The sequence below is a fragment of the Fundulus heteroclitus genome, unplaced genomic scaffold (genome assembly GCF_011125445.2).
Source record: "Fundulus heteroclitus isolate FHET01 unplaced genomic scaffold, MU-UCD_Fhet_4.1 scaffold_54, whole genome shotgun sequence".
In the NCBI taxonomy this organism is placed as follows: Eukaryota; Metazoa; Chordata; class Actinopteri; order Cyprinodontiformes; family Fundulidae; genus Fundulus; species Fundulus heteroclitus.
The window spans coordinates 1,530,698-1,558,070 of record NW_023396967.1 but is presented as its reverse complement, the minus strand read 5'-3'; the positions used below and the strand labels follow the sequence as shown (position 1 = coordinate 1,558,070).

Below are 27,373 nucleotides of genomic sequence, written 5' to 3'. Positions count from 1 at the left end.
TCATGTAATCTCTGTTGTAACACAGATTTTAGCTTTCTTGATGGACATATAACATATTACCCAATAATAACATGACTTTTCTGGTCTGATGATAGACTTCCTGAATACCCCTGCCGTGTATTTAAGTCTTGCCTTAGTAGGCAAGCCGTAGATACAATGTTATTACGAGAGAAGACACACAGATCAAAATTCAAGAAGAAAATGTGGAACAAAACTTTAAAAAACAAATCATAAAATAGCATTCCACTTTTAATCAGTTGTTGACGTTCAGGATGTCCTGTAGGACATAATATGTTGCTACAACACAGGGTCAGCAAGATTAAGAAAGCTGTTACAATGCTTTAACAACAAGTTTTCTGATGTGCTAGGCTTGCTTTAGCATCTATGCTCTCTGTTTTGATATTCTTTGTTGATGATTTAGCTCCAGACATATTTAATCCACTTTTTCCTCCAATAACGACAACTTAAAAAAGGCCTTAATAGGAACAATACTTTGGATCTGTTTAGGACATCCTAGCTTCCAACATGTTTAAAGCAAAGCAGATGGCCTCTCTTGTGTAAAACTGAGTGTCTTTTGACCATGATGGGTGCCAGTACAGACCATCTGATGTGGATTTCAGCATTTAAAAGCTTTTTTTTTTTCTCCTAACATTATCAAGTACACTTGTGTGAGTGCCACAGATTAGCTTCCTTAGTTACCACAATATATGTTTTTCTGAATTTGACAAAACCTGCTTACGAAATTCACAAAATTCAATTTTGCAAAGCTTGTCAATCAAAATCAGGAGGGAAAGCTGTACATTATAGAAGAGAGCCTTCTAGCGTACAAAGTCAGCTCTAAGATTTCATACATTTTGCATGACTTTAGGGAAACACCTGTAAAAGCTAAAGTTAACCTTAAAATGCTTTTGTACTAAGCACAGTGCAGAGCTGCCCACTTTGTGCTTTCTGCTGCTTCTGGCTGGAGCTGAAGTCACTTATGACCGGGTGCTTTGCCTTTCCAGTAAGAGCCTTTCTGACACAGGAAGCTGAGCCAACATGTTCCTGACCATTGGAAGCACTCATGGAAACGCAATGTAAATACGAAAGTTAATGTCATCCTCGAAGCGCAGCTTAATCAGGTTAGGCCTATATTTAAACCTTTAAAGAGAATGTCCCACTTTGGTAAAAGTCCTGCTTAATGCTAGTGAGATGCTTCATATTTACAATAACTGTTCATAGAGTGGCTTGTTAATCTAACATACTGTTTTTTTATTTGCGATTTTATTTTTATTGTGTCACTGTGTTTTTTGAATAATCTTAATAGACAATGGGGCATTTTTGGATCTGGTTAGACTGTTATATTTGCGAGAATATGAGCTATTTATGCTTAAAAAGCAACTGAGTTAGTAAGAGTGAGCTCGATTTAAAAGTGCTTTTTTAATAATTCAGTTCCAATGTATAACTTGTTTCACATAAATTCACACACACCATATTATGTATTTTAAGCCTTTGTTTTTGATAATTTCGATGATTATGGCTTACAGCTAATAAAAACAAGAAACTCAGTTTCCGAGACAACAAAAATATTTCTTCATACCAATGAAAAATTATTTTCAATGCAGAAATGCTATGTTGAGGCCAACAAAATCAAGCGGGAGACAACTTGGCAGTTGTCCAGCAGACATTCATTGATACCCCACCAGGGTGGTACATAAAAAGCTACTCCTAAGGAACCTGTTCACAGAGGGCTGTTTGCAAGCAGAATAATGGAAATGGAAGGGGAAGAAATAAAATTACAGATGAAAGTAAATGTTGCATTTCATTCAGAAATCAAGGTGGTGGAGTACTATTTGCTTGCCTCTGCTGACAAGGTGTATGGACTTTCCACCTACGCACAATGTCAGGTGAGCTTAGTTATCCTGCTAGTTAAGCCATCTAGCACAAGAGGTCGCAAGTTCAAGCCCTTTTCAGGGCAGAAGTTGTACTGGGAGTCTTTCGCCTAGTAGTTAGAGCTGCATGCTTGCCTTCTGAAAAGGCTGCAAGTAACCGGTTCGATTCCTACAGACTTCCACTTTGGGTCCCTGAGCAAGACCCTTAGCTGTAAATAAATAAATAAATAAATAAACAGATGCCCACTACTCCGTAACAGATGGCTTTTATGCAGAAGGCACATTTTGTTGGAATGTACAATTACAATGACAACTTAAGATTTATTCTTCTTAAACGTCCATGCTATCACTTAATTTGTCAAACTTGTTTTATAGACATAAAAAAAAACAGATTTTATAGCCAAAAGCTATAAAGAGTAGAAGCTGTTAATTGACTAAAGTTTGACAGATATTCAAACACGGCACTCTCTCCTTGTTGACATGCAAGGTTAGTAAAAGTGGTTTGCGAAAACAAAAAGATCACAGTTAGATTTGCGAAAATCTCTCATTTTATGCCGTGTGCTTTCTCTGCGCGCGCGTCTGTTCTGGTTCGTGCTGGGCGTGTGTGATCTCAGAGGAAACCTTCCACCCTGTGGTTGAGCTGCACTGCTGCATCCTCCTTTCTTCTGCTGCTCGCATCCGTCCCGCAGTGTGTCTGCGCAGCGCTCACTTTGACCTCATTATCACCCTCATTACCATCAGTATTAGCAGCTGCACCCTTCTTCATCACCACCATCACCATCATCATTGGCATCTTCATCACAGTCCCCCCCCCTCACCCCCCCAGTAGGCATTATCAGTGTCATCACCACCCCTGCCATCACTCATAACATGCTGTCGTTACGACTGTCATAATTTTTGCCGGTAACGCTGTGAAATGAAGACGGATGCTGGAATAAACACTCCCGCTCCCTGAACGTGTTGCACTGCTGAGCGTGTGCAGCTGCAGGGGCGTCGTGCAGCACCCGTCTCCCCCTCGTTCCTCGGTCCTGTTCGCCACTTGTGAGGTTGGCGTGCTGTACAGACATGTGCTCCTGTCTCACATCGCACTCGCAGAAAGGCAACCCCTTCGTCTGTGTTTCTCTTCTGAATTTTTTAGGAGGAGGCTGACAAAATCGTAGAGAGAAACAGACCGCTGATGACCTGCTTCTCGTTTCCTCCTCCTTTTTTTTTTTTTTTTTCTTCTCACATTCTCCCATGGCTTGCCCGCTTTTTCCTCTTTCCTCTCTTCCCTCCCCCACTGTTTATGATCCCCTCTCCTCCTCTCCCCTCCTTCATGTTTTAAGTGAGCTCCCCTCTTTCCCTGTCCTCCGTGCTTCCTCTACCAACTTTCATCCCACTCACTCGCTCCTGTCTGACTACCTCTCCCTTTCTCTCCCCTTTTCATTCACCAACTCCCCCCCCCCCCCCCCCATCTTTCCCCTGTGATGTACTCCCTCTGCCTGCCTGCCTGTCTGTCTGTGCCATAAAGGGCTGTCTAAGGCCGCCGCTCTGTTAATTCATTCGCTGTGCATTGCCTCACATATCTGCAGGGTCAAGCAGGCAGACAGAGAGGGAGATGAAGGGCGGGGATCTGGAAAAAAAAAAGAGAGAGAAAGTTGAGGGATCAAAAGGAGAAGAAATAATTATTAAAAAAAAAAGATGCAATTTTATCTCCAAAAACAGAAAGCCAGCCTCAGATGCTGTGGTGGTGTATCCCACAATCTCTCCCCCACGAACGCATACAGTTGTGTGTGAGTTGTGTGTGAGGAAGTTATCAATTATTTTTTTTTTTTTTTTTTGGTTCCCTGGGTTTAGAATAGGACCTGAACGATTCTTGTTTCTCATAAACATGTTTCAAAATATGAAGAAAAAAAACAAGAGTGCACTGCCACTGGGATTTTTGCCCAGTTCTCAAAGAGAAACTACTCCAGCTCCTGCATGTTGAATGGTTTTTACTTGTGAACAGCAATATTCCGGTGTTAGTTTTGCAGTATGCTTTGGGTCTCTGCTTGAAGGTAAACCTCCACAGACTGGCAGGTTCTGCTCAGAATATCCCTGCATTTAGCACCATCCATTTGGACCAGTTTCCCTGTCCCTGTTGCTGAAAAACCTCCCCCCACACCATGATGCTGCCACCTCCATGTTTCACTGTCTGGATGGTGTTCTTTGGGTGATAGAATGTGTTGGGTTTGTGCCAGAAATAGTATTTATTTTACTTACAATTACTATTTAGTTATCTGTTGTGCAATTAAATACATTTAAGCTATTGCATATTTAATCAAATAGCCTTCAGTCTGCCAGGTATTGTCTTCTGAACATCAGCCCAATTTGGCAATGATAATAAGATAATAGATGAAAGACCGATTGGGGCTCCGGCATTTTCAAACAGCAAACTATGCAGATAAATGGAATAAATGTGTCACAACTTCTCTCCAAAATATAAGCATGTATTAATAGAAATGATTCAATCTCAAGTTAAACATCAGTCAATAACTCTTTGACTGGGCTAGTGAAACTTAACTAAAACTACCAAGCAAAATTATTGAATAAAGCAAACTAATGAACTATGCGCACAAAAAGACCAATAAAAATGGTTGTAAACCATCCTCAATTATATAATGCAAAGATTTCAAAGTTCAGTGTAGATGTTTGTGTTTAAGAACCAAAGTTCATCTTAAATAATTTGGAATGAGGTAAAAATTTGCTTTAAACCAATTTAAGAACAGCCCTGAGTGGCAGCTATTGACATGCAAGTACATGCAAGAGGCTGGAGAACAACACAGAGAGCTTGTGTGTGACATCAAACTATTTTCATCTGAAAAATGTACCTTTAGTTCTTCACAAAACAATTTTTTAGTTCTACCTAAAATAATGAAATTTCACTTACTTGTCTGCTTTGCCAACAAACCGGACCTTTGGCTGCTGGAAAACGAAATTGATTTCCAGTTGGAACAAGACTTTTTTTGGAGCCAAAGGCTAAGGCTGCAATGCTCCTTCAGTTGCTGTCATTGTAAGGGGTTAGTCCTACAGTCTGACATGTTTATTTCATCTCTTGGCTGTGAGCCACAACATATTACCTTCAATCATGTTAAAAATGGCTTTGCCCTTTATTTTGAAAGGAACCTAAAATATTGCAGTTAATTATACAATTATCCTGTAGTAATTTAGATTTTTCTTTTAAATAAATTCATATTTTGACCATATCGTAGAAATGGTAAAGGGTGCTTTTATCACATTAAAATTATATTTCAGAAATTTTTATTTTTATCTTGTAGATGGAATAAGTAACCATGTCAAGCAACTTAAATTTTTTTATTCTTAGTTTTATTATTTTCATACCTATGCAGACTTGGAGAATGATAAAAGCCAATTCCAGACTTTTCCAGACTCCTCAAGACTGAGCAGGAACCCTGGAAATAAGTTTCAGATGCACAAATCGGACTATGCTGGCTAATGTGACGTTCTGATTACAAGGAAATAACTGGCCTCTTCCTACCTCTGGCTGATTGACTGGCGTATTTCTAGAACAAATAATTATTTTCAAGTGTAACACACTTCATTCCTGATAATAAAACGTACCCCTGTCTAGAAATAAGAGCAGGGAATTCTACATCATTGGTATAAACAATGTTTTGTAGCCCCATAAAATGAACCCATTTAAGTCTAAAGACTGTAATGAGCCAACAGCTAATTATCTCTTCATCTGCAGAAACTCTGCTGCTATGTTTATGCTCTAGTCGACGCTAAAACGTAATGCAGGCTTTGTCACAATCCTCTCTTATGTTTGTGATTTGACGTGTGCTTATGTCCTTTAATCTGTGATTATGGAAGCTCTGACTGCACGAGCGCAGTGGGTCGCTGGAATAATGACGGCTTGTTAGCGCAGCTGGGTAAACCTAAGGAGATGAGCTACTTTAAGAGAAAGTTTAGGGAGAATAGGAAGCCACTGCAGATATAACCTGGTTTAGGAGCAGTTTTTTTTTTTTCTTTTTCTTTGCAAGATTTAGAAATACTGTGAATGTTAAAACTACACCTATATATTCATATATATATATATATATATATATATATATATATATATATATATATATATATATACATACACATATAGATAGATAGATAGATAGATAGATAGATAGATAGATAGATAGATAGATAGATAGATAGATAGATAGATAGATAGAGATGTATATATATATATATATATATATATATATATATATATATATATATATATATATATATATATGCAATTGAAAGGTTTTTCATTATAGCAGTCAAATCATTCTCTACTAATCCAGAAATGTAGGAACAGCTTGTAAATCTGCCGAGTTTATCTTGTCTGGCATAAATGAGAATTGTGTATGATTTTTGAATACGTTTTTGTGTCAGAAAGCTAAAGGGACTTGTAATGAACATGCTTTCCTATCTTCTGTGTAGGAAAAGTACTAAAATACCTTATGTTGTCTTTTTCGTTCAGACCTGCTGTGGCTGCGTTCACATCCACAGCTGAAGTACAACAGCAGAGTCTGGTCTCACTATTGCTACCTATCAGGAGATCGGTTGCTTCTTTTTTTTTTTTTCCTGTTTAACCAAGGCAAACTTCTCTCAGGCTGAGAAATAGTGTGATCAAAGCGTTTTTGGCACGCTCGCTGTGTGCTTCCTTGTAAGGTGTTCTATTTTCTGTGCATTATTGGAGAGAGTCAAAAATAGAAACTGATATGTCAGAAAGAGACAGTGATAAAAAGCCAGAGGCAAGTGTGTCCACATTCACACACACACACAATGACACCATCTCTCTGTCTGTTCGTGCAGCGCTTTTTTTCCCCCCCGAGTTTCATTTAATCTCCTATGTCACTCATGTGTTGTTGTTTTTTTCTCCTCTCTGTCCTTTCAGGTTTACCTAATCACAAGGTCCAATTTGCAGCGCCGGTGCTTGACTGAAAGTGAGCAAGACAGAGTTGGTGACATGGGTGACAAAGAAGACAGCAATTCAGATCTCACCTACCAAAACCTGCTGGTTCTGGGAGCAATCGCAGCAGCGTCTGCCTTTGTGGTCACCATCCTTATCGTCCTTGTCTGCGTAGGTTGCCAAAGGTAAGGCTGTAACATGTAGCAAGGGAAGAGCTGGTTGTGGAGCTAGCACAAGTACAGACCCTTACAATAGTATAGTGACACATAACATTATGCATATAAAATGTTATGATAACTCATCATTGTATATGTATAGTACTAATTGTTAGTAAATGTATTCACACTACATCAATTACTTGCGATTAGGACATCATTACTCATTTTAAAGAGGTTTGCCCAGTTTAATGCTATGATATTTAATTTTGTTTGCTCCTCACTGAGGGAACAACATGGTAATTTGAAAAGAACTGTCTGAGGCCCTCAGAAAGAAGATTGTAGCAGCTTATGGGTCTGGTAAGGGATTTAGAGCAGTCTAAATTGAATTTGAAATCAGCCGTTCCACTGTAGAAAAAAAAAAAAAAACAGTCTGAAACTGGAGGACATTCGAAACAACTGCAGACATGCAAAAAGTCTCGCTCTCCAAACTAGCAATTTCTGAAAGCAGGACGCAAGATGATAAAAGAAGTCTCCATTGATCCAAAAATATCTTCACGAGATATGCAGGCACTCGCTGGTGTCGATATGAAAATGCATGCCTGTATAACCAAAAAAAGACTGTAGAAGTTTGTTTGTTTTTTTCGTTTTTTTTTTTTTATAGTGTTCTGTCTGGCAATGTGGCCTTAAGAATTGTTTTTTAATTTTACTTTCACAAGTGGAGCCGTACCGCTTTCGCCATAGCGCTACGTTTGATTTATACATGTAAAAAGCTTTATTATAATTTATGCAGGGAGTATTTCATGTTATATGGACACTACAATAAGAAAGTAGAAGAGAGAAAGAAAGGGAAAAAAGGTAGAAAACGTGAAAGAAAGAGGAGATAAAAGGGAGAGAGTGATAAAACAACTCCAGTCTGCTTGTAAAAAAATGTAAAAGATGTAAAAAGAACAGCACAACCAGCGGATGAAGTATTACAGATACAATAAAGTAGCGCCTTGATATCATCACTGAAGTATATACAGTGTTAATTAATACGACGTGTATAAAGTGACAGCTGAAGATAATAATAGGGGTTTTCTGTATGGAAGTGAGTCTGTAAATACCTGAATCCAAGCACCTGTAGGTGTTTGTGAGAGTGCACTTGTCTATGTAAGGGTTATCCATGAGAAAAATGCTTAATAGTGGTTGTGAAGAGCCAACGACCCCCCCCCCCCCCCCCCCCCCCACACACACACACACACACACACACCCCAGAGCACCGAGGCAGACTGCAGAAGTTGAAGCTCAATTAGTTGTTTTTTTTTTTTTGTTTTGTTTTTGTTTTGCCTTGTGTTTATGTATTTTAGCTTTCAGTTTTTATCTTAGGCTCTGCAACTGTGATTTCTGTACAGCACTTTGGTCAACCCCGGTTGTTTTAAATGTGCTTTATAAATAAAGTTTGAGTTAAGCTGAGTTGAACTACTCAATTATTTGGAAATGAGTGGATGTATTAGGAGTAAAAACAAAATACAGCATTCTTGGAAACTAACCTCATGCATACAGTAAAGCATATAGGTAGAAGTGTCATGGTTTTTGGGGACCCATTGCTGCAGCACGACTTGGCCAGATCACCATCATACAAGCGACAAGGATTTCTACTGAAGAAGTAAAGTTGAAGACTGAACCCTGCAACATCACAATGGCCCAACACGTACTATTAAATCCAGTAAGGACGGGCTGAGATTAATGAAATGGATAGAACTGGGCTTAGTCATAGCCTACATTCAGATCACTTTGAATGGGCTGTTCATGCAGGAAAGTCCTCAAACATCTCACAGCTGAAAGTGAGGAGTGAGCCAAACCTAATTCAGACTGACGTCAGAGATTGGTAGATGTCATGAACTATCTCACTGAAATAACTTCAACTAATGGGAGTAAGATTAGCTATTTGGGTGAAGGGACCTAGAAAATGTGTAGGTTCACCAACATATATTTCTATTTCCTATATGTTAGAATAGGGACAAATTATGAAGGCGTTTTTGGATACTTTTCCACAACACTGGAAGAGAAAAAGAAAGAGATAACGGCCAAAGTTTTAACAACTGTGCTGAAAGCTTTCCTTGCCCCCTCAGATCCCTCTGATCATCAACTCCTTTCTCCGAGTTTCCCCACTTCTTCTGAACTCCCTTCCTCCATTATTTCCTTTCTCTCTGTCCGCTCTCTCTCCATCTCTTTTATCCCCTACTCTGAGCACAGTAGCAGTAATGAATGTTAATGGCTGTGAGTGTCAGATGAGATGAACCGATGCTTACAGGACACTGAGGGGGAGGCAAGCCAGAGTCAGAGCTGCCCGAAGTCACAGGCAGCAGGCAAACTCACTGGGACACCCCACGGTTTAAAGAGGATCAGGCTCCAGGGAGGAGCTTTTTCTTCTTTTTTTTTTCTTTTTTTTCAAATTCCTTAGGGACCAATCAGCAACTGCATTATAGCTTTGTTGCCATGGGATACGCAGCTATGGATGTAGAAAAATGTCAAACCAGCTTATGTCATGGAAATAAAACCGCACTGTTTTCCAATCTAAAGAATAATGTAGGACATACGTAAGCTCCATGTTGGATGTTTAGTAGTTTGCTTCCGCACAATCAGTTTGTTAGAGACAAATACTGATTTCCACCAGTGTTGGTGTTGCTCTGTTGATTTTAAAACTGCAGTGCATTCTTCTGAATTTCAGGCTAATAAGTTTAGGATGCTTTACAAAAGCATCCTCGCCTTTTTTTTTTATTTCCTGACACTGCAGCCACAAATTTCATTGTATTTCATTGTGATTTAATCCGATAGATCAAGGACAGCATACATTTCAGAAGTTCACTTTATAAATACAGTGGGTCGTTGTGTCATTCACACTACTGTGGAGGCCTCAACAGTTAATTAGAGAACATTAGCAAAACAAAGCAGCATCATGATGGCCAAAGAACAGAGCTGACAGGTAGGGGATAAGGTTGTAGAGAAGTTTAAAGCCTGATTAGGTTATAAAATGATGAAAGTAGAAAGAGTATGGCACAAAACTGCAAGGCCACCATCTAAACTGTCACACTAAGCAAAGGCGGCATTAATCAGAGAAGCAGCCAAAGGGCCCGTTGTAACTCTGAAGGAGCTGCAGGGATCTACGGGGAGAATTTGTTTGCAGGACAGCTTTTAGTTGTGCTTTACACCAATCTGGGTTTCGCAGAAGAGCGGCAAAAACAGAACTGCTGTTGAAAGAAAGCATTGAAAAGTCTTGTTTGCAATTTTGCGAGAAGCCATGTAGTGAACATGGTGGAACAAAGGTCCTCTCAAAACCAAACGTTTGGTTTTGAGAGGACTACTGACACCTCGTACCACCCTAAATGCACAATGTCTATGTTGAAATATTGCGATGGCAGGATCATGCTGTGGGGATGTATTTGTTCAGCAATGACAGGGAACATGGGCACGGTTCAGGTGAGGTTAGAATTGGGGAAAAGATAATTCCAGACATGGATCTCACTTAACATATGTTGAAAATCTATTCAAACTCTTACGTTCACAGACTATTATCCCCATCTAACCTGACAGAATTTGATCCATTTTGCAGAGAAAATGTGTCAATTTCAGCCTGTAAATGTGCAAAGCTAGCAGAGATCTTTGTTTGACCCAAACATTATATTCTCCATTCTCTGACTTTGTGCTTCATTGTCATCATTTGCTATAACCCCCCCCCCCCTCTCCTCCTTTGCCTTATTATGAAAATCTCCAGGGGAGCTCTCTTCACCTTCCCAGAATCCCCTTAGGGGGATGATGACCATATGTTTGTACAAAACGGTCTCAGTTCGCTGGGCGAGACAATATCTTGCTCCAGTAACATGGATCTGACACAGTCTTTGCAGCACCTTGCATAATAGGATGACGCAGCAGGGACTCTGCACCTGTTTGCAAACCTGAAATTCTATTTATTGCTTCACTGTGTTTTTTGCAGCACAGCAGTAGAATCTCTTTTGTTACGTGATGCAGGGGCGCATCATCCTCCGAAGCGAGAGGGAAGAGGCAGAGGGAGGAGCGCTGTTCACAGTCACACCTGCACGGCAGTTTTCTTTTCTCCCCTCTCTGACTTTGTCTTGTTGCTTTGCCTCCATATCAACTGTTTCCTGTAGATACAGCCACCTCCAGGGATCTGTGCGCGCGCGCTATAACACTTATCTGAATACGTTTGTTTTACACGTCTTCAACCTGAAGGCAGGGACAGAAGAAAGTGCAGAAGAACATTTGTGAGTTTTATCTGATTTTATGTTGCGCTGGGGGAAAAAAAAAAAATTCAGTGAAGGCCACCGTTGCCTCGGCGAGAAAAACTTATGTCACGCTCCGTTCACTGTTCGACCGGGCTCTTGTTATCAACCAAGGACTTTCATGCCCTGACCACAGTTGGATGCTGATGGTATCTATCTTCTCTGAGTGTGTGTGTGTTTTCTCTTTCTGCCCACGGGCCTCCGCTGACCTTCCTCGCTTTGATGTCGTGTCAGAAAAAGCAAGAGCAAGCACCCCCCGGCCGGAGAGAAAGGGACATCCGTAAATATGGTGAGACACGCTTTCATTTTGCTATTGCCACCCCTCCCGACCGCCGCCACGACGCCTGTCACGGCCCACTTCAGCACCACTCCTTCTAACCTCCCTTCTAACAGATGCACACGCATGTGTTTGCATGTATTATGCCTCCATTAACAAGTCTGCGTGTGTATGTGTGACAGCAGGGTACGCTTCGCCATCCAAAACTGAACTCCATGAGTAAATCTGACACCAGGCTGCATGAGATCAATCGCTTTCCCTGCAATGGAAACTGTAAGTGCTAACTAAAGGGTTCTATGTGATGATAAATAAGACGCTCTTCCGAGCTGCTATCAGTGGTGCACCTTCGAACGTTCTCCCTCCCGTCTCCTTCGCCCTCTTTGTCTGCGCAGCTGTTAGCAAGAGCCGTCCAGCCAGCATGGACCTCCTGCTCCTCCACAGTCGGCGCTCCCAGACGGACTTGAGGCCCTCCCACGGCCGCCAGCTCCCCCAGATCCCCACCAGTCCCCAGGCGTCCGGCCAGGGAGGGGGAGGTGGAGGCGGAGGAGGAGGAGGAGGGGAAGCGGGAGGTGAGGGCGGAGGCGGCGGAGGGGAGGCTAGAGACCACACCTACACCGAGGTAGGTCTGCGCAACAACCCGACACCCACCCATTACCTGGACGACGGCCTGTACGAAAGCGTCGGGGTCCGGGAAAGCGATGCGTCCCCCAAGGTGCCCTCTGCCCCGCTGACGTCTTCGAGCAGCACCCCATCGACGGTGAGAGCAGCTCAGAGCCCCCCGACTCACGCAGGAGGAGCTCGTAATGGCAACGGCCATGGAAACGTGAGTACCAACAGAGGTTACGCAGCGAGGCATTTAAATGTTGTTGCTCATAAATAAAGCAGCATTTAGGATACGCTTTCTGCCTGTGCAATATGCGGGTAATACAACACCATCCACACTTATTAGCACATGTGATAAAGATGTGAAATCCAAATTCATCTTTTAATGCAGAAGCATACTATGAAAAAATAGAATAATTGAATTCAAGTCCATTTATTCAGTGTGGAAGGTGGTGTAACTGCTTCTAAGGAAACCAAATAAGTGATCAAATTTGCTTCAAACATATAGGAGTTGCTGCTGTGACATTTGAATATTTGTTTAGAGGGAATCGGCATCAGTGTAGTGTAAGGACCGGTTCTCTCTCAGGATGCAGTGCATCAGTTGTCTTTCTCCTTTCATGTTTGAGGCAGCAATTTATCAGAGAGATACTAACCTGTGTAGTAAATTGTGACGTATTGTCAGGTGGGTCATTTTTTGCCTTTTCAGGTTGGTAGAGGGAACGGCAGAGGAAACGGCGCGGTTAATGGAACAATGCCGGGGAGAGGTAACGGAGCCAGCGGGGTTAGCAGATCCCCTCTGTCCTCTGTGAACTCCCTGGTCAATCAAGATCCATCTGCAGCTGAATATGCGTCCATACGCAAGTTTAAAAAGGTAGACATAAAACTATGTCTTATCCGAGGTTAAAAAAAAGCCCCTATTGTGAAAGAAAAAGCTGATTTTTTTTTTGGAGAATTAAAGACATGCAACTGTAAGTGAGTTCAGACTTCTTGAAGAGAAATATTGCAGTCAGGCTGATGTTAGGTGTCAAAGTTGGTGTGTTATCTGTAGTGACTTTGATATATATTTTTTTTTAAATGCAATCTGTGTACAAACTCTAGATTGCTATTGGGTAAAATACTTGAAAAAATATCAATTAAAATCAACCTGTGCTGTTCAGTCCACCTCCCTTCATACTCACTATGCATACATTAAAAGGGAAATTTGTTGTGGTATTTTTACTAAACCCATTCAGTGTAATTTTATCATCTGAAATGTCACATTTCCAGGTGGACAAGTTAAGCCGGAAGGAGAATAACGGAGCCGACAGCATGTCAGACAGCCAGTCGAGTGTGAGCGATTCGCCCTCCGCTGCCCCTCTTCCTCTACATCGCAGTCAGGAGATTCCACGCAAGCCACTGGAGCCCTTCCACCTGCACTCTTTCCCAAAGGTACAAGAAAGTAGTCCTGTCTTCTGCAAAAATACACAATCTGTTATGTTCCTCAACCAGACACGTCCTGCCAGCTGTAAGAGAGCCTCATGACCACTAGAGGGGAGTGTCCACAAACCTTAACCTGTCCACCAGCCTCATAGAGAGTCGTTGGATTTTTACTGCCGTTGCCGCCGCATATTTTCAGTTTTTACAGCTTATATGAAATGCAATGAATTCAGTTTGCCATCTCAATTGCATTTTTATGTTTTAAGTTTAGCACTTTAAGTTTTATTCACATTAAGAAGAGCTGAATCCCTCGCTTTAAGCAGAGCGACAAAAGCTGTTAAAACCAAGGCTCAGTGGTTGATTGTTATGGTTTTATTCCGTCGCTTTGCTGTCACTGACTTCATATACGCAGATGCAATACATCAATTTGTCATCAAAAACTTTGTTCACTTTGGTTCAACTGAAAAATAATATGCATATTGAATTTGATACTTACAAAGTGATGCATTTCAAGCATTTAATTTAGTTAATTTAGTTAATTATGACATACAACCACTGGAAATCCAATTAATTCGATCAGAACATTTGAAAATTGCATAACACAGTTTTCAGAAATATATATAATTTCCATGTAGACATCCAATTTTATGTGCCACACAGTTGCGAGGAAGACTGCCGTGTTGTGTCTTTGCTGAAGAAGCTGACTGCTCACAGGTTACTGTATCCAAGCATGTTAATGGAAAGTTGATTGAAAGGAAAAAAGTATGGCACGAAAATGTGCTCAAGCAACAGCGATACTTAAGAGGGTTGTAAAAGGAAAGCTCGTTTAAGAGTTTGGGGAGATTTGTGAGACATGGACTGCAGCTGGAATTACAGTGGTACTTAAAGTGCCACCTAGCAAACACATATCAGTGTACAGCTGTCACAACGTTTGTGTAAAGCCACTTCTGAACCAGGGGCACCACCAGAAGTGTCTCCCCTGGCTCAGGAGAAAAAAAGAGACTGGACTGTTGCTCAAAGTAACCTTTTCAGGACATTGTCAAGGGGTAGAGGAGAGACAACAGACCCAATACACAATATAGACAAGCAGAACAGCAACTACAGCTTATTTGCATAAAAGGGACAGAGCGGTAAAAACTGCTCATTCTGAAGGGAGCTCAAAATAGGCCAAACAGTGGAGGAAAAATCTCATTATCCGCTGAGGTGTCAAAAGTAATCACATTTATCACTGAAGTCGAAGTATATAGATACTGGAGTTTAACAATACGTCTGTAGAAGTAGAAGTATAAACTCAAACCTTTCACTCAAGCAAAAATATAAAGGTACCGGCTTCAAAACTACTTAAAGCATTAATATAAAAGTAATTTAAGTAAAGCAATGCCACTAAGGACGCCTCAGACATATATATATATATATAAAGTCCATTTTTACTATAATTCTATAGTATGATGTTAATTTTGAAGAAATATGGGATTAGCTGTTTTATTTAACAAACCATTTAGCATAATGCAAATATATTAAAGATACTGAGCGTCAACATGTGTTTAATGGAGCAGAAAATCTGATGTCTGGTGGACTATAAGTATTAGTGCAAAAAGTTGAACTTCAGCGATATATCATCAATAACCTTTTACTTATGATTGGAATGTAAATTAACATCCAAGCGTAGCTACAGGAATTGGTGAAGGCAACAGATGTAAGATAACAAAACCGGACATGAGGGTGATGTACAACAGAAGTTGAATAGAGATGATAGAAAATAATTTGGTCTTCTTATGGCAGCCAGTAAAAAGGCTATCACACAAAAATGGCTGAAAGTGGAACCACCTACCATTGAAGTTTAGCTTGCTATTGTGCATGAAATTTATATAATGGATATATGAAGATAAGTTTTATAGAATTTGGTCAAAATGGCCTGAGTATGTAAAGTGTGTAAGGTCGGACTTAATGTGAAATCACATCTTAAACCCACCCACTACCCTTATTTTATGATACAGTAATGTGTTTGTACCAAGGTATATGGTTGTCAAATAAGCCTCTCCATCACTTTTTCTGTATTTTTTTTGGAGTTGGTGTTTTCAAGTTCTTCCGTTTGTTGCAACTGTCTATTTGCTTTTGAAATATCAAATCACCTGCAAAAGAAATAAAAAGAAAATTACAACAACAACAACAAAAAACTGGACATGAAAATTACTGCATTACCGTCTTATAACAATTACCCTTGTATGGTTGTCTGCATACAGTCAGAGCAGACAGTGTTGGCAATAAGAACGATTAATCCTAGTGGTTAATCAAAAAATGAAAAAAAAATAATAAACTTAGTAATAATCCTAAAAATGCAATGTTCTTCTACGTTTCGTTCTTCTTAAGTTTTTGTTGGTTGCGTTTGTTAAACAACTTGGTGCAGTACTGCCTCCAACCACAATCAAAATCACTCTGTGTAGCGCTATTTATCAGATTTTTTTTTTTTTCGCCGGAACAAAAACAAGCTGAAATAAAATAGAAGAGACTATTGTTTTAAGTGTAAGGAGTAGACATTACAGATAATTGCATGAAAATGTAAGAAGCAGTAGTAAAAAGTAGGTTAAAAATTATTACTCCAATAAAGTACAAATAACCAAAATTTCTACTTAAGTGAGGTAACAAAGTATTTGTACTCAGTTACTTGACACCTCTCATTCTCTGAGAATGATTTTGTCCATAAAATGTAATGAAGGTGTTTTGTATAGCCCATAGACCTATCCTAAATGTTTAAAAGGAAGCATAACAGGTCACCATTAACACCTCAGCAGAGCCACAGGCTGATCGCTTCTGCGCCACGTCTCACTGATGCAGTAATTCAAGCAAAAGGAGGCCAAATCAAATATTGAGTGCATATATTGTACAGTACATGGACATATTTTTAAATAAGCATCTGTGGCTTAATCTATTGTTCTGTATTGGTCTTCTGCTTTGTTCAGATTTTCCGAGAAAGCAGGTGTGATGTTATTCTTAGCTAAAGCCATAATCAGCAGAATGAACAGAAATAAAAACTTTATTCCATTAATCATTATCTAGATTCTAGTAAATTGAGATGAATCTGTGTTAAGCAAAGCTAAAAAAAAAAAAAATTGTCATTTTAAGATGAAGGATAAAAGCATGTAAGAGGTTTTGCCTTCACTGCTGATGTGACATGTCGTTGACCTGCACTTTTAATGTGAAAGTCCTAAACTCTTAAACTAGTGTGTGTGTGTTTGTGTGTGTTTGTGTGTGTGTATGTGTGTGTATGTGTGTGTATGTTTGTCTTCTCCCCACCGTGCAGCTCAGCACACTATTAGAGCAAAGAGTCGAAGCATGGATTATGTAAGAGTTTGGCTGGCTGCCTGGCTGGCAGTGTGTGTGTGTGTGTGTGTGTGTGTGTGTGTGTGTGTGTGTGTGTGTGTGTGTGTGTGTGTGTGTGTGTGTGTGTGTGTGTGTGTGTGTGTGTGTGTGTGTGTGTGTGTGTGTGTGTGTGTGTTTGGGTGCTCCTGTTGAATCCATCAGTAAGTCTATCTAGAAGCTAACAGGTAGCCAGCAGCCTGAGTGAGGATAAATATTGTGCACATATTGAAGCCATTTTCTCTGCCGCAGCTTTATTACTCACTCAGGCTGCTTGGGGGATGGTGGGGGGTTGGCATATAAAAGTTTAATCATCCTCAGTATGTGTGTCCACCAATTTGTGTTTCCTAATTGGTTACTAATTCCTCTTAAGACCTGTAGTTATAAAAAAAAAAAAAAAAAGTTTTGCAAGAGAAGAGTCATGTTGGGTCATTCGTTTATGGCATCCAGGTTTCTATTAAGCCACCCGTGCACAGCAGAGGCACCAGTGCTGTTTTTCTGGTAAAGTTAAAGGTAATGAAATAATTATGTCAACTGTTACCCGCCAGTCTGGGTTTGCTAAATGTAGCTGATAAATATCTAAGAAGGGTCCATCCTTTCTGTTGAAAACACATTTCTGTCTCATCACCAGCTCTCCTCAAGTCGTCAGAAATCACCCCCACCAGCACGTTTAAATTGAGGTTATGCTTTGGCAGCGCTGTCTGTTGTCTCACTAGGTCTGCCTGGCTGCCAGTAGGGCATTTTGAGTTTGCAGATTTGCATGAAAAGTCTGTGAAACAGTTGGTCGCAGGGCAAGGAGAAACTGTGTGTGTGTGTGTGTGTGTGTTTCACATAATCTTCTTAAAGTTCTACTTGTCATAGAATTATGCCGTTATAATAGACTGGTATTAGAGCTGAGTCTCTAAAGTCAGGTTTACAAAGGTACTAGTAACATCACGCCACACAACAGGAGTGTCCTGTTAATAACAGAAATGCACCAATTAACAGATCAAAACCATCTAACTTTATTTGATACAAAATACCCCTAAAAAAAACTACGTGATGCAAAACTAAAAACTCCATACCATTTTTCAAGATTATTTTGCCATTAAAATTTCAAATTGCTACCTCTGAATAAGAACCTACAGCACATCCTTTCTCTCTTTATGGGTTACAGACATTAGAATAAAAACCCATGATCAGGAAAAATGCTGAAATGCTCAACAGAATTTCTCTAATAATTAAAAGTCTACTAACCTTTCCATAAATGTTTACACGTCAGACAATATATCAATTAATTTTATGTGTTCATGTGATTTCTTTCCAGTAGTAAACTATAATATTCAGAAAGTTAGATGCATAATGCATAAACATCCGAAAATGAGTGTGTCACAGGTTTGAGTTGCACATTTGCACCATGGCTCACAGATCCAAACCTCACAGCAGCACGTATCTGAGCTCAGCATTGCACTTTGTTTATCAGGAAGCAGTGTTCATAGGAAACGGGGAGCAGTACATCTGGAAGCCTCCAGAGGATGATGACATCATCACCTTGCACCCACCACCGCTCCGTGGGGAGAATGGACAGCCGGGGCACCCATCGCCTCCAACCGCAAAGGAGGTAGTTTGCCTACTCTATGTGTGTGTGTTTGTGAGTGAATACGTGTGAGTTTGGTGGCAGCTGAGAGTAGAAACAATCAATACCATTCTGACCTGGAATTATCAGCCTCCTCCAAGCAGACAGATGATTCAGTCTCTGATTTCTGCCGTGTTTACGGATGCCGGCATCCTTTTGAATGGGCACGTCATCGTCGTAACACGGCTGCCTCACGACCTTCCTGTCATACGCAGTTTCTGCTTACAGAAAGAGGTTATGTTACATGGATCTGCAACCCCCACCGCCTGCCTGAACCTTGACCTCAATCCACCAACTCCCCCACTCATCTGTCGGCCTTCAGCACATATCCGCATAGATCAGGCCTGGCTGTCACCTGCTGTTCTGTTCAGTATTAATCATAGCTTAGAATAGATAAAGATGTATATATATATATATATATATATATATATATATATATATATATATATATATATATATATATACAATGTATGTATGTATACAATGTATGTATGTATATATAAGATATAGATATATAGATATATATATAGATAGATATATAGAGATAATAGATATAGGATATGATATATATAGATATATATATATAGATATATATATATATATATATATATATTATATATATATGTATATATACATATATACTGTATGTATATATACACAGTATATGATGACATCATCATAGATAGATGGATAGATAGATAGATAGATAGATAGATAGATAGATAGATAGATAGATAGATAGATAGATAGATAGATAGATAGATAGATAGATAGATAGATAGATAGATAGATAGATAGATAGATAGATAGATAGATAGATAGATAGATAGATAGATAGATAGATAGATAGATAGATAGATAGATAGATAGATAGATAGATAGATAGATTCCTTACCGGAATCATCCCTGTCTTCCTAAACTGACTGACTGGGTGAGAACAACTAAGCAGTCAGGAGGTCCATGGTAACTCTGGAGGAATCTGTGACGATCTTTGAACTATACACATGTTCATGTGTTAAAATGGCCTAGTCAAAATTGAAACCTAAATCCAGTTGAGAATCTGTAGCAAATTTTAATTGGTAGATAGATAGGTAGTGGTAGAAGTAAAACTCAAAAGACAGCTAAACGTTGCTCTACAAAACATTGACTCGGGGAGGCTGGATGTCAGTGGAAGCCCCACTTTTCAGATTTAAGTTTTGATTCGTGTCTTTCACTTTTCAATCTTCCTCTGCTCTATATTTGTCTTTCATGCACAAAACCCCACCCCCACCCCCAAAGAACTACATCAAAGATTGTGGTTGTAATTTGACCGAATAATTCAAAGTGCAAAGGTGCACGAATCCTTTTTGCAAGGCGCTGTATATATTTGAAGCTGAGTGAGTTATAAACAACCTGCCTAGAGGTCAGAGACAGTCAGTCTAAATAGTACTGGGGTCCCTAAAATAGACAACTGTTTATCATTACTTCATCACCAAACTGCTCCTTGCATCCCCGTCTCAGCTTAAACAGTGACATGAAAAATATCTTGCTTTATTATTATTATTATTATTATTATTATTATTATTATTATTATTATTATTATTATTATTATTATTATTATTCGTAGTAGTATTGGTAGCATTAGTATATTATTCATTGTTGTGGTTCTAAAGAGTGTTCTGGCATTAGTGAGTTTCTTATTTAAGCCAATGTTTAGCAACAAAAAAAAAATGATGATTTATGTAGAAGTGTAAGGGTTAATCCTCTCTTGTTCACTACCAGAACTCCTCCTTCGCAAGTCGGAATGCACCACAGAGCAACTGGCCTTGACTACTTGCTGTAGTCTCTCACAGTTTCTATCTAACTTCTTTCTCTATTTTTTTTTTTCTCTTTCTAAATGTTTTCTCCGCCCGTCGTCGTTTTGTTTTTCCATTTTGGATCTTGTCGTTGCCCTGACATGCCCCCATACTCTGGAGTTTGTCAGTTGCAGCCGTCACAAGGTGTTGAGTTTCCACTCCCAAACCAAGTCTCCTCCTCTCCTCTGGCGCTCTCCCCTTCTGCTCCACTCCCTTTGTGGCTATTAGGAGGCCCTGCCCTCCCCAAGCAGTCACGTTGCATCAAGCATGTCCCACCAGAAAATCTGCTGCTGCTGCTGCTGCTGCTGCTGTTGCTGCAAGCTCCTCGCAGTCCTTGCAACTCATAGAGACGATCAGGAACAGATGCATGAGTGGTGCAGACAGTCAGTGCGCGCAGATAGTGTTGCTCACCAAAGCCTCGGTCGAAGATGGAAGCTGAGCGCGTAACAGAAAGAAGTACAGTGTGCTTGGAGGAGAACAGAAAACGCACAATGGCAGGCTTCCTCACCAGCTGTAGCTCAGTTTTGAAATCCCCATCATCTTGTGACTTCCTTCCTTCCTCTGCTGCACGGAGTTGCACACTCTATGTCCACACAAATACATGCACTTGCACACACCCACCGCACATTGTCTGCACACACTTACAGCTTATGCCGGGGTCTTTGTTTATCCAAAAAGGTCACACCAGAAAGTTGTGTGTGTGGGGGGGAGGGGGGGAGGCAGGGGGGTGTGTGCTCCGCTTCAGCTCTGCCTGTAACACAAGGAGCGAAGAAAAACTGCGAGAGATATTATGCACAGAGGAAGTCTCAGTCACTTGCGCTTTATTTACTTTACAACAGCAAAACCAATCGATGTGACATAGAACGCAAGGTGAGCGCACAGAAAGAAAAGGAGTCCTGTCATGATTTTTTATTTTTTTTGTGGGGGGCAGGACAAAAACAAAGTTAATCTGTGTGTTGGAAAAAGAGAGAGTCTGCATAGACGGCGTTTCTCAGGCCCAGCAGAGCAGAGCTGCCTGTGTGGGTGTGAACGCTGAGGGTAAACATCCCCATGCCCCACAAGCCTTTGCTCTTGTGCTCCACTTGTGGAATTTTGACACAGAAATGCCAGAGGTCGGAGAGCTGGTTTATCAGAATTCCTCACACATGCTTTTCAGTTGGGAGCCCTGGATATCGAAGCATCCACATATGCATATGCGCATTGCATATGCATATATATATGTATTCATATGCACATATGAATGAGCATTAATAAGACCTGCATTGGCCGTGCAGCAAACTTTATATGTACAAAGTTTTTTCAGGAACAGTCAACTTTTTTCCCTTTTTTTCCCCCCTTTGACTTTCATCCAGATCTTTCACTTAATGCTGCCTAAGCTGTTTTAGGGAAATTTTAACAGGTTCATCCACTGTAGAACAAACTCTGTTGCTGAACAGAAATCCAACGGACTGATAAGACAGTTTACACTGCCTTATCCTGCTTGGTTATGTGCAAAGAGCAAGAGCTGTTAATGCATGTGCAAACTCCCGTGCACAAACACACACGCAATCCATGCTCAGGCACTTATTTCCAGACCCCATTTTGGCAACAGAATACTTTTACTCTTGTAATCACATGTTATATGTTAAGGATATTGACATACTAAGATGCAACAACTAACTCAAGCACATAAGACTTTTGACATATAGCAAAATGTTCATTTAAATCTGACTGTGGTGTTACATATGCATTCTGCGTTGCCTTGCAAAAAGTATTCCTAGTCCTTGGATATTTTAATATCTGCCTTGTTACAACTACAAATTAAGATGTTTTTCAATGTGATTTAATGTGACATATCAACACAAGGTAGTTCATAACTGTGAAGTGGAAGAAAAATATTACCTTGTACCATTTTTTTATCGATATAAAACCTGTAAAGAGTAGCCTATATATGTTTGCGTGAGTTAGTAACATCAAATTTAATTTCAGACCTAAATCCGATAGAGAAATTTTCAGCAAGTCTTGTTACAGACATTTGGTCCTGCAAATTATTGATCCAGAGGGGCTGAATGCAAATGCATGCTACACTGTTTGGATATAAAACTTTCCTTAAAAACAAAGCATGTACCATTTTTCCTTACACTTCTCAGTAATGTGCTATTTTGTCATGGTCTATATACTATAGAATTGCAAAACAATAGTTTAGTTTTTGTGGCTATAATGTGACAAAATATAGAAGTTCAAGGGGGTTGTGGCCCTAAAGTCAATAATTAGTGTTAATTGGGCCATATAAACATTTTATTACAGGACAACAATCAGCAAGTGGATAGGTTTTGACTGTTCTGTTGTTTACTCGTTAGCTGACATTAGGCTGTGTTCCCCCTCTCTCTCTCTCTCTCTCTCTCTCTCTCTCTCTCTCTCTCTCTCTCTCTCTCTCTCTCTCTCTCTCTCTCTCTCTCTCTCTCTCTCTGTGTGTCAACAGATTGCGGACACTTACTCCATTGTGTGTAAACCCCAGAAAAAGAAACCTCCCATGGAGCACAACGGAGCAAAGACCCTCCCGCGATCCTTTGGAGGGGACAGAGGAAATCGAGGTCGAGGCAGAGGAGTCCACGGACAGGCACGTTCCCAGGAGGAGCCCTGCTACGAGCCTGTGGGGGACCGGTCCTGGTCCTCCCCTGTGGCCGAGTCAGACCCTGCCTATGCTAGTATCGATGCCCACAGGAAGCGTGAGCAGGGGGCAACCAGTAACAGCACAGGTGGGGGTAGTGCCACTTTGAAGAGAAAGAAGCAAACCCCTCAGCAGCCGCAGCCGCAGCAGCCGCAGCAACATCAGGCGGTACCAGCAGCACCACAAGGCTCAGGGCCCACTGCCCCTCCTGTTAGAGGCCTCCCTGGTGGGGAAAACTTCTATGAGACCATCAGCGATGTAAAACAGGGAAGCAACACCTCTGGCACTACCACCATCTTCACCTTCAACGACGGGATGGAGATGTACGTCACCGGCCTGTAACACCCTGGTAGAATCCACTGGTCCGGATTCCAGGGATCTTCAAGCAGGTTGCTGTACATAGACACAGGCCCTCTACAGTCAATCAACGTGAGGATCCATTTTGTGTTGACATCAGGTACAAACAGGGTCTTAATCCAGGTTCAGACTTCCTTCGATTGGTCTGCACTTCAGAACCAGCCTAAGCCTAGTCCAGCCCAAAAATGGACCAAATACATTTGAACAAAAACAAAAAAAATATAAATATATATAAATATATATTATTGTGTCACTGGCCATACTCACTCGCTTGTGGATCATTTTCCATTATATCTTTATTTTTATATGAACACTGTACTCTTGAAAGAGTATGTGTTTCAACTCACAAACCTGAGAAGAACACTTAATATATATATATGGGTGGGGGGGAAAAAAAAGAAAAATGTGCATGCATTGAGCAAGACTCACACAATAATAGACATGAACATAGACATTAGTAGCAATGGAAGTGGTTGTTTACGGAGCATAAGGTATGCAATCGGGTCACCAGTGCACAGATACATTCCTCATCCTGGGGTGGAGAATATGCACAGCAAAGGCACAGTTATTTGCAGTGCTCAGCTCTACCTAAGCAAACATTAAACAGGTTATGACGCTCGCTGACCTGTCGTCTGGAGGAGAGGGTTTGCGGTGCTTCGTTCAGACACGGTGCCTGTAATTTGCAGGCCTGCTCAAACGCACAGACGAAAAAAATGAAGGCTGATGTCTTCGTTCTGCTCATTGTCATCAGGGTCAGCTGGCGGTTAAGAGTCCTCGTGACAAAGTTAGAAGGCAACTTTTGCTCCATAGTACTTAAATTAAGACAAAAGTTCAAGCTCAACCCTCAAATTCGGCAAATTGTTGCCGGAGGCATGCTGACACCACGCACCCCTCAGATGCTCACATACTTGGCAGAGTCATGCAAGGTGATGAGATCAGGTCCAGGGCAGCGAACGGCTTGCGCAAGAATTCGCCCAGTGTGATCGTTTACCCACGAGAGAGTTTAACTGTACTGCAGGGATAAATGAGAGAAGTATATTTAAAAAAAAAAAAAGAGAAGTGAAAGAGTGTCAGTACCAGTGCAGGATGCTTAGTCTTGTTCAGTTAGCGTCATTTCCTATGCAGATTGTAAACATCTTATTTTATAGCCACTGTAATTTTGCACAGGACAACTGCCTGACTGCTGAGCTTGGCTGTGCCCGTCAAGGGTTTATTAAGGCGCGATTTTGATTTGATCTGAGTCAAAACCAGAGCTCCCCGTAGCTCGCCAGACTTGACTTGTGTGGTTGAAATAGCAACAGAGGGGTCTGGACTCCAAAGAAAACATAGAGCTGGACACAAATATTACCATTTAGTGTCTTTTGAAAAGTTGTTCCTCTCCTTCTGCCCGGTCTCGGGTCCGGCTTGTGTGCTGGTTTCTCTTCCATCACAAACAGCGTAATTCCCATGTAGCTTCGGGAACCATTAAAAAAAAAAGAACACAGGAAGAAGCAAGACATTTGGGGTTTGACGCAGTGTTGGGGAAAAAGTGGTTGCCCCTGTGCACTTTTTTCTCTCTTATTGGTGTAAAGAGTAAATATAAAATGCAGTTTTCATTAAAGTAAAAAGCCATTTATACCATCGCAGCCCTATATGAAAAGGTAAAGGCCTCCTAAACCCAATAACCGGTTTTGCCACTTTAATCAGTCTTCTTAGTTTTAACTCTGTGGGAGATGTTTGAGCATTACTGGCCTAGCTATGCTAATTTCACAGCATTACAATCAAATTTACTCCAATCTATTCCAAAAGCTTTTTTTTTTTTTATCTGAGGTTAGACTTGAGCTGATGTTTTGTCCTGCTGGATAAGCCAAATGTGCTTGAATGTTAAGGTCACAAACTAATAGCCGTACATTCTCCTTTAGGATCTTCTACTAGAGAGCAGAAATCATGGTTCCATCAATGAGAGCGGGTTGTCTAGGTCTTGAAGCAACAAAGCTGCCCCATAATACCACATCACCACCACCATGTTCACCACTGCTCTCTGTTTTTCTTCATTTGTCAGGGAACCTCACCTCATCTGTGAGGTCTCTTAAGTCCCAAAACCTCACAATTGCCTTTGTGACCCTTTCCTGCCTGGTAGGTTTAAATGAACTTGATTCTAATCTGTTTTTTAATTTCTTTAGACTTTTTTTTAGATCTTTTAGCCTATTTCATGATGTAAAACAGGTTGTGTTTAAGTGATTTCTTAATTATTTTGGTCTGAAAGTAAGCAGGTCTGGGTGTGGATAATACAATTAAACTAAAATAATGTAGTTAATTACAGACATTTTATGATATTACAATGGGGGGGAGTAACTTTATCTTCACATAGGGCTAGGTTGGTTTGGCTAGCTTTCTATCCTCCTATTAATTGAAATTATCATTGGAAAACTGCTTTTTGTATGAACTCGTGGTATCCTTGTTTGATATTAAAAATTTTTTAATTATCTGAAACATTCAAGTGTGACATAGAAACTAAAAGAGAAGACATTTGTAAATCGAAATTTGGGGGGTAAATACTTTTTTCACAAGCTGTAAAGGGAGAACTGATAAAGGTTACATTCTACTCACTTGCTGTGTGACAAACAAGCAAAGGGAAGACGGGTTTAAAAAGGATTTATCAAGAGAAATATATAAATGCTACTGTGTCGGAAAGTATGTAAAAACAAATGCACACTGTATTTTAAAGCACTGTTTAATTTCTATCCTAACTAATGAAAATACATTTGGGTAAATAGCTCACACCACTGCCATGAAAAGAGTATATTTATGTTGTTGATGCAACTTTTCTTTTCTGCTTGAGCAAGTAAGTGCATGCCTTGATATATGGAGATGAAAACAAATATTGTGGTAGCTTATCTCTTGTTTCTATTTTACGTTGTACTTTTTTGCCATGTAATGTAAAGCAGCATTTTGTTTCGCCAAAGCAACAACTTTAAGGAGCAGAAGAGCCAGGAAAGGATAGATGGGTGCCGCTATAGGAGAAAATGGAAGGGTTATTTATTCTTTTCCCCAGAGGGAGCAGAAAAGAGGGACCGAGTCGGGTTAAGGGGGATGCACGGCTAGCGGAAAGTCCGGATGAAGATCCGTGCGAATGGACAAGGACCAACAGGGCTCTCCCCCGCTCTGATATGTGTTTTTGTTATTCATATACGAGACAAGCACACGGAAATCCCGCCTTCAGTCAAGGTGGGGAAGCACGATTTTTTTGTACGGCCACTCCCCTTTTTTACCGCTGTACAGAAGAGGGCCCTTTGATGTCCTTTCCTGGGGATCTCCAAGTAATAAGTGGGTCGAGGTGGGGTGTGGGGGGGGCAGGCAGACCCCCAGCCTCATATCAGCAATGCACCAACGGCTCGTCTGTCTGTTACATGAGAAATGGTCAACAGCTGAGATGCGGCCTCTCAAACAAAATCGACTGGAAACTGCCGTCACGCTCCATGTTTTTTCCCGTGTGGCTATCACCTCATGTGTTGCATTTTGCCCCGAGATGAATGCACTGATCTGAGATACATTGTTGAGCGATGTTATTCACTGACAGAGACAAATGTCCGTTGCACAAAACAATACGATGATGTAAATGTGTAAAATACTGTGTTGCTGTTCTGATGTTGTTCCGATGTAACATGCAGTATACAGTATATTTGTTGACGGAAAAAAAAAAAAGAAAAAAAGATGGCTATCACAGACACATAGTACTTTGTGAATGAAAAAAAAAAAAAAAAACACAAGAAGAGAAACATTTCATGCTCTCCATGCAGATACAGATGCTGTCTGTTAATTGTCTTAAAATATAAATATGGGCCAGTACTGCTGTGACAGCCGTAGCCAATGTTGTATGTTTTAAAAGCACAGGGTTTAGTTTTAAAAAAATAAAAGAATAAAAATATATAATATAGCGTGACAGTGCAGATATGCAAAAGATTGTAATGTTTTATATTACCCTTCATAAAATATTAAAGTGAGTTTTTACTTTTCTAATAAAGTGGCACATTATAACATG

At 40.5% G+C, this 27,373-nt stretch overlaps 1 protein-coding gene across 2 annotated transcripts in view; it reads left to right on the top strand.

Moving 5' to 3' along the window:
- The window catches only part of LOC105926125 (WAS/WASL-interacting protein family member 1), a 60,462-nt gene extending 33,089 nt beyond the window's left edge, over positions 1-27,373 (top strand). Inside the window, exons 2-9 of one of the 2 annotated variants that reach the window (XM_036132774.1) lie at positions 6,790-6,989; positions 11,477-11,531; positions 11,705-11,792; positions 11,912-12,342; positions 12,829-12,993; positions 13,389-13,550; positions 18,358-18,495; positions 22,807-27,373. In XM_036132774.1, the coding sequence (XP_035988667.1) occupies positions 6,862-6,989; positions 11,477-11,531; positions 11,705-11,792; positions 11,912-12,342; positions 12,829-12,993; positions 13,389-13,550; positions 18,358-18,495; positions 22,807-23,337 (1,698 nt within the window). In that variant the 5' untranslated portion in view covers positions 6,790-6,861 and the 3' untranslated portion in view covers positions 23,338-27,373. Of the gene's footprint in view, positions 1-6,789; positions 6,990-11,476; positions 11,532-11,701; positions 11,793-11,911; positions 12,343-12,828; positions 12,994-13,388; positions 13,551-18,357; positions 18,496-22,806 lie in introns of both variants that reach the window. The other variant, XM_012862339.3, reaches the window with a different exon arrangement.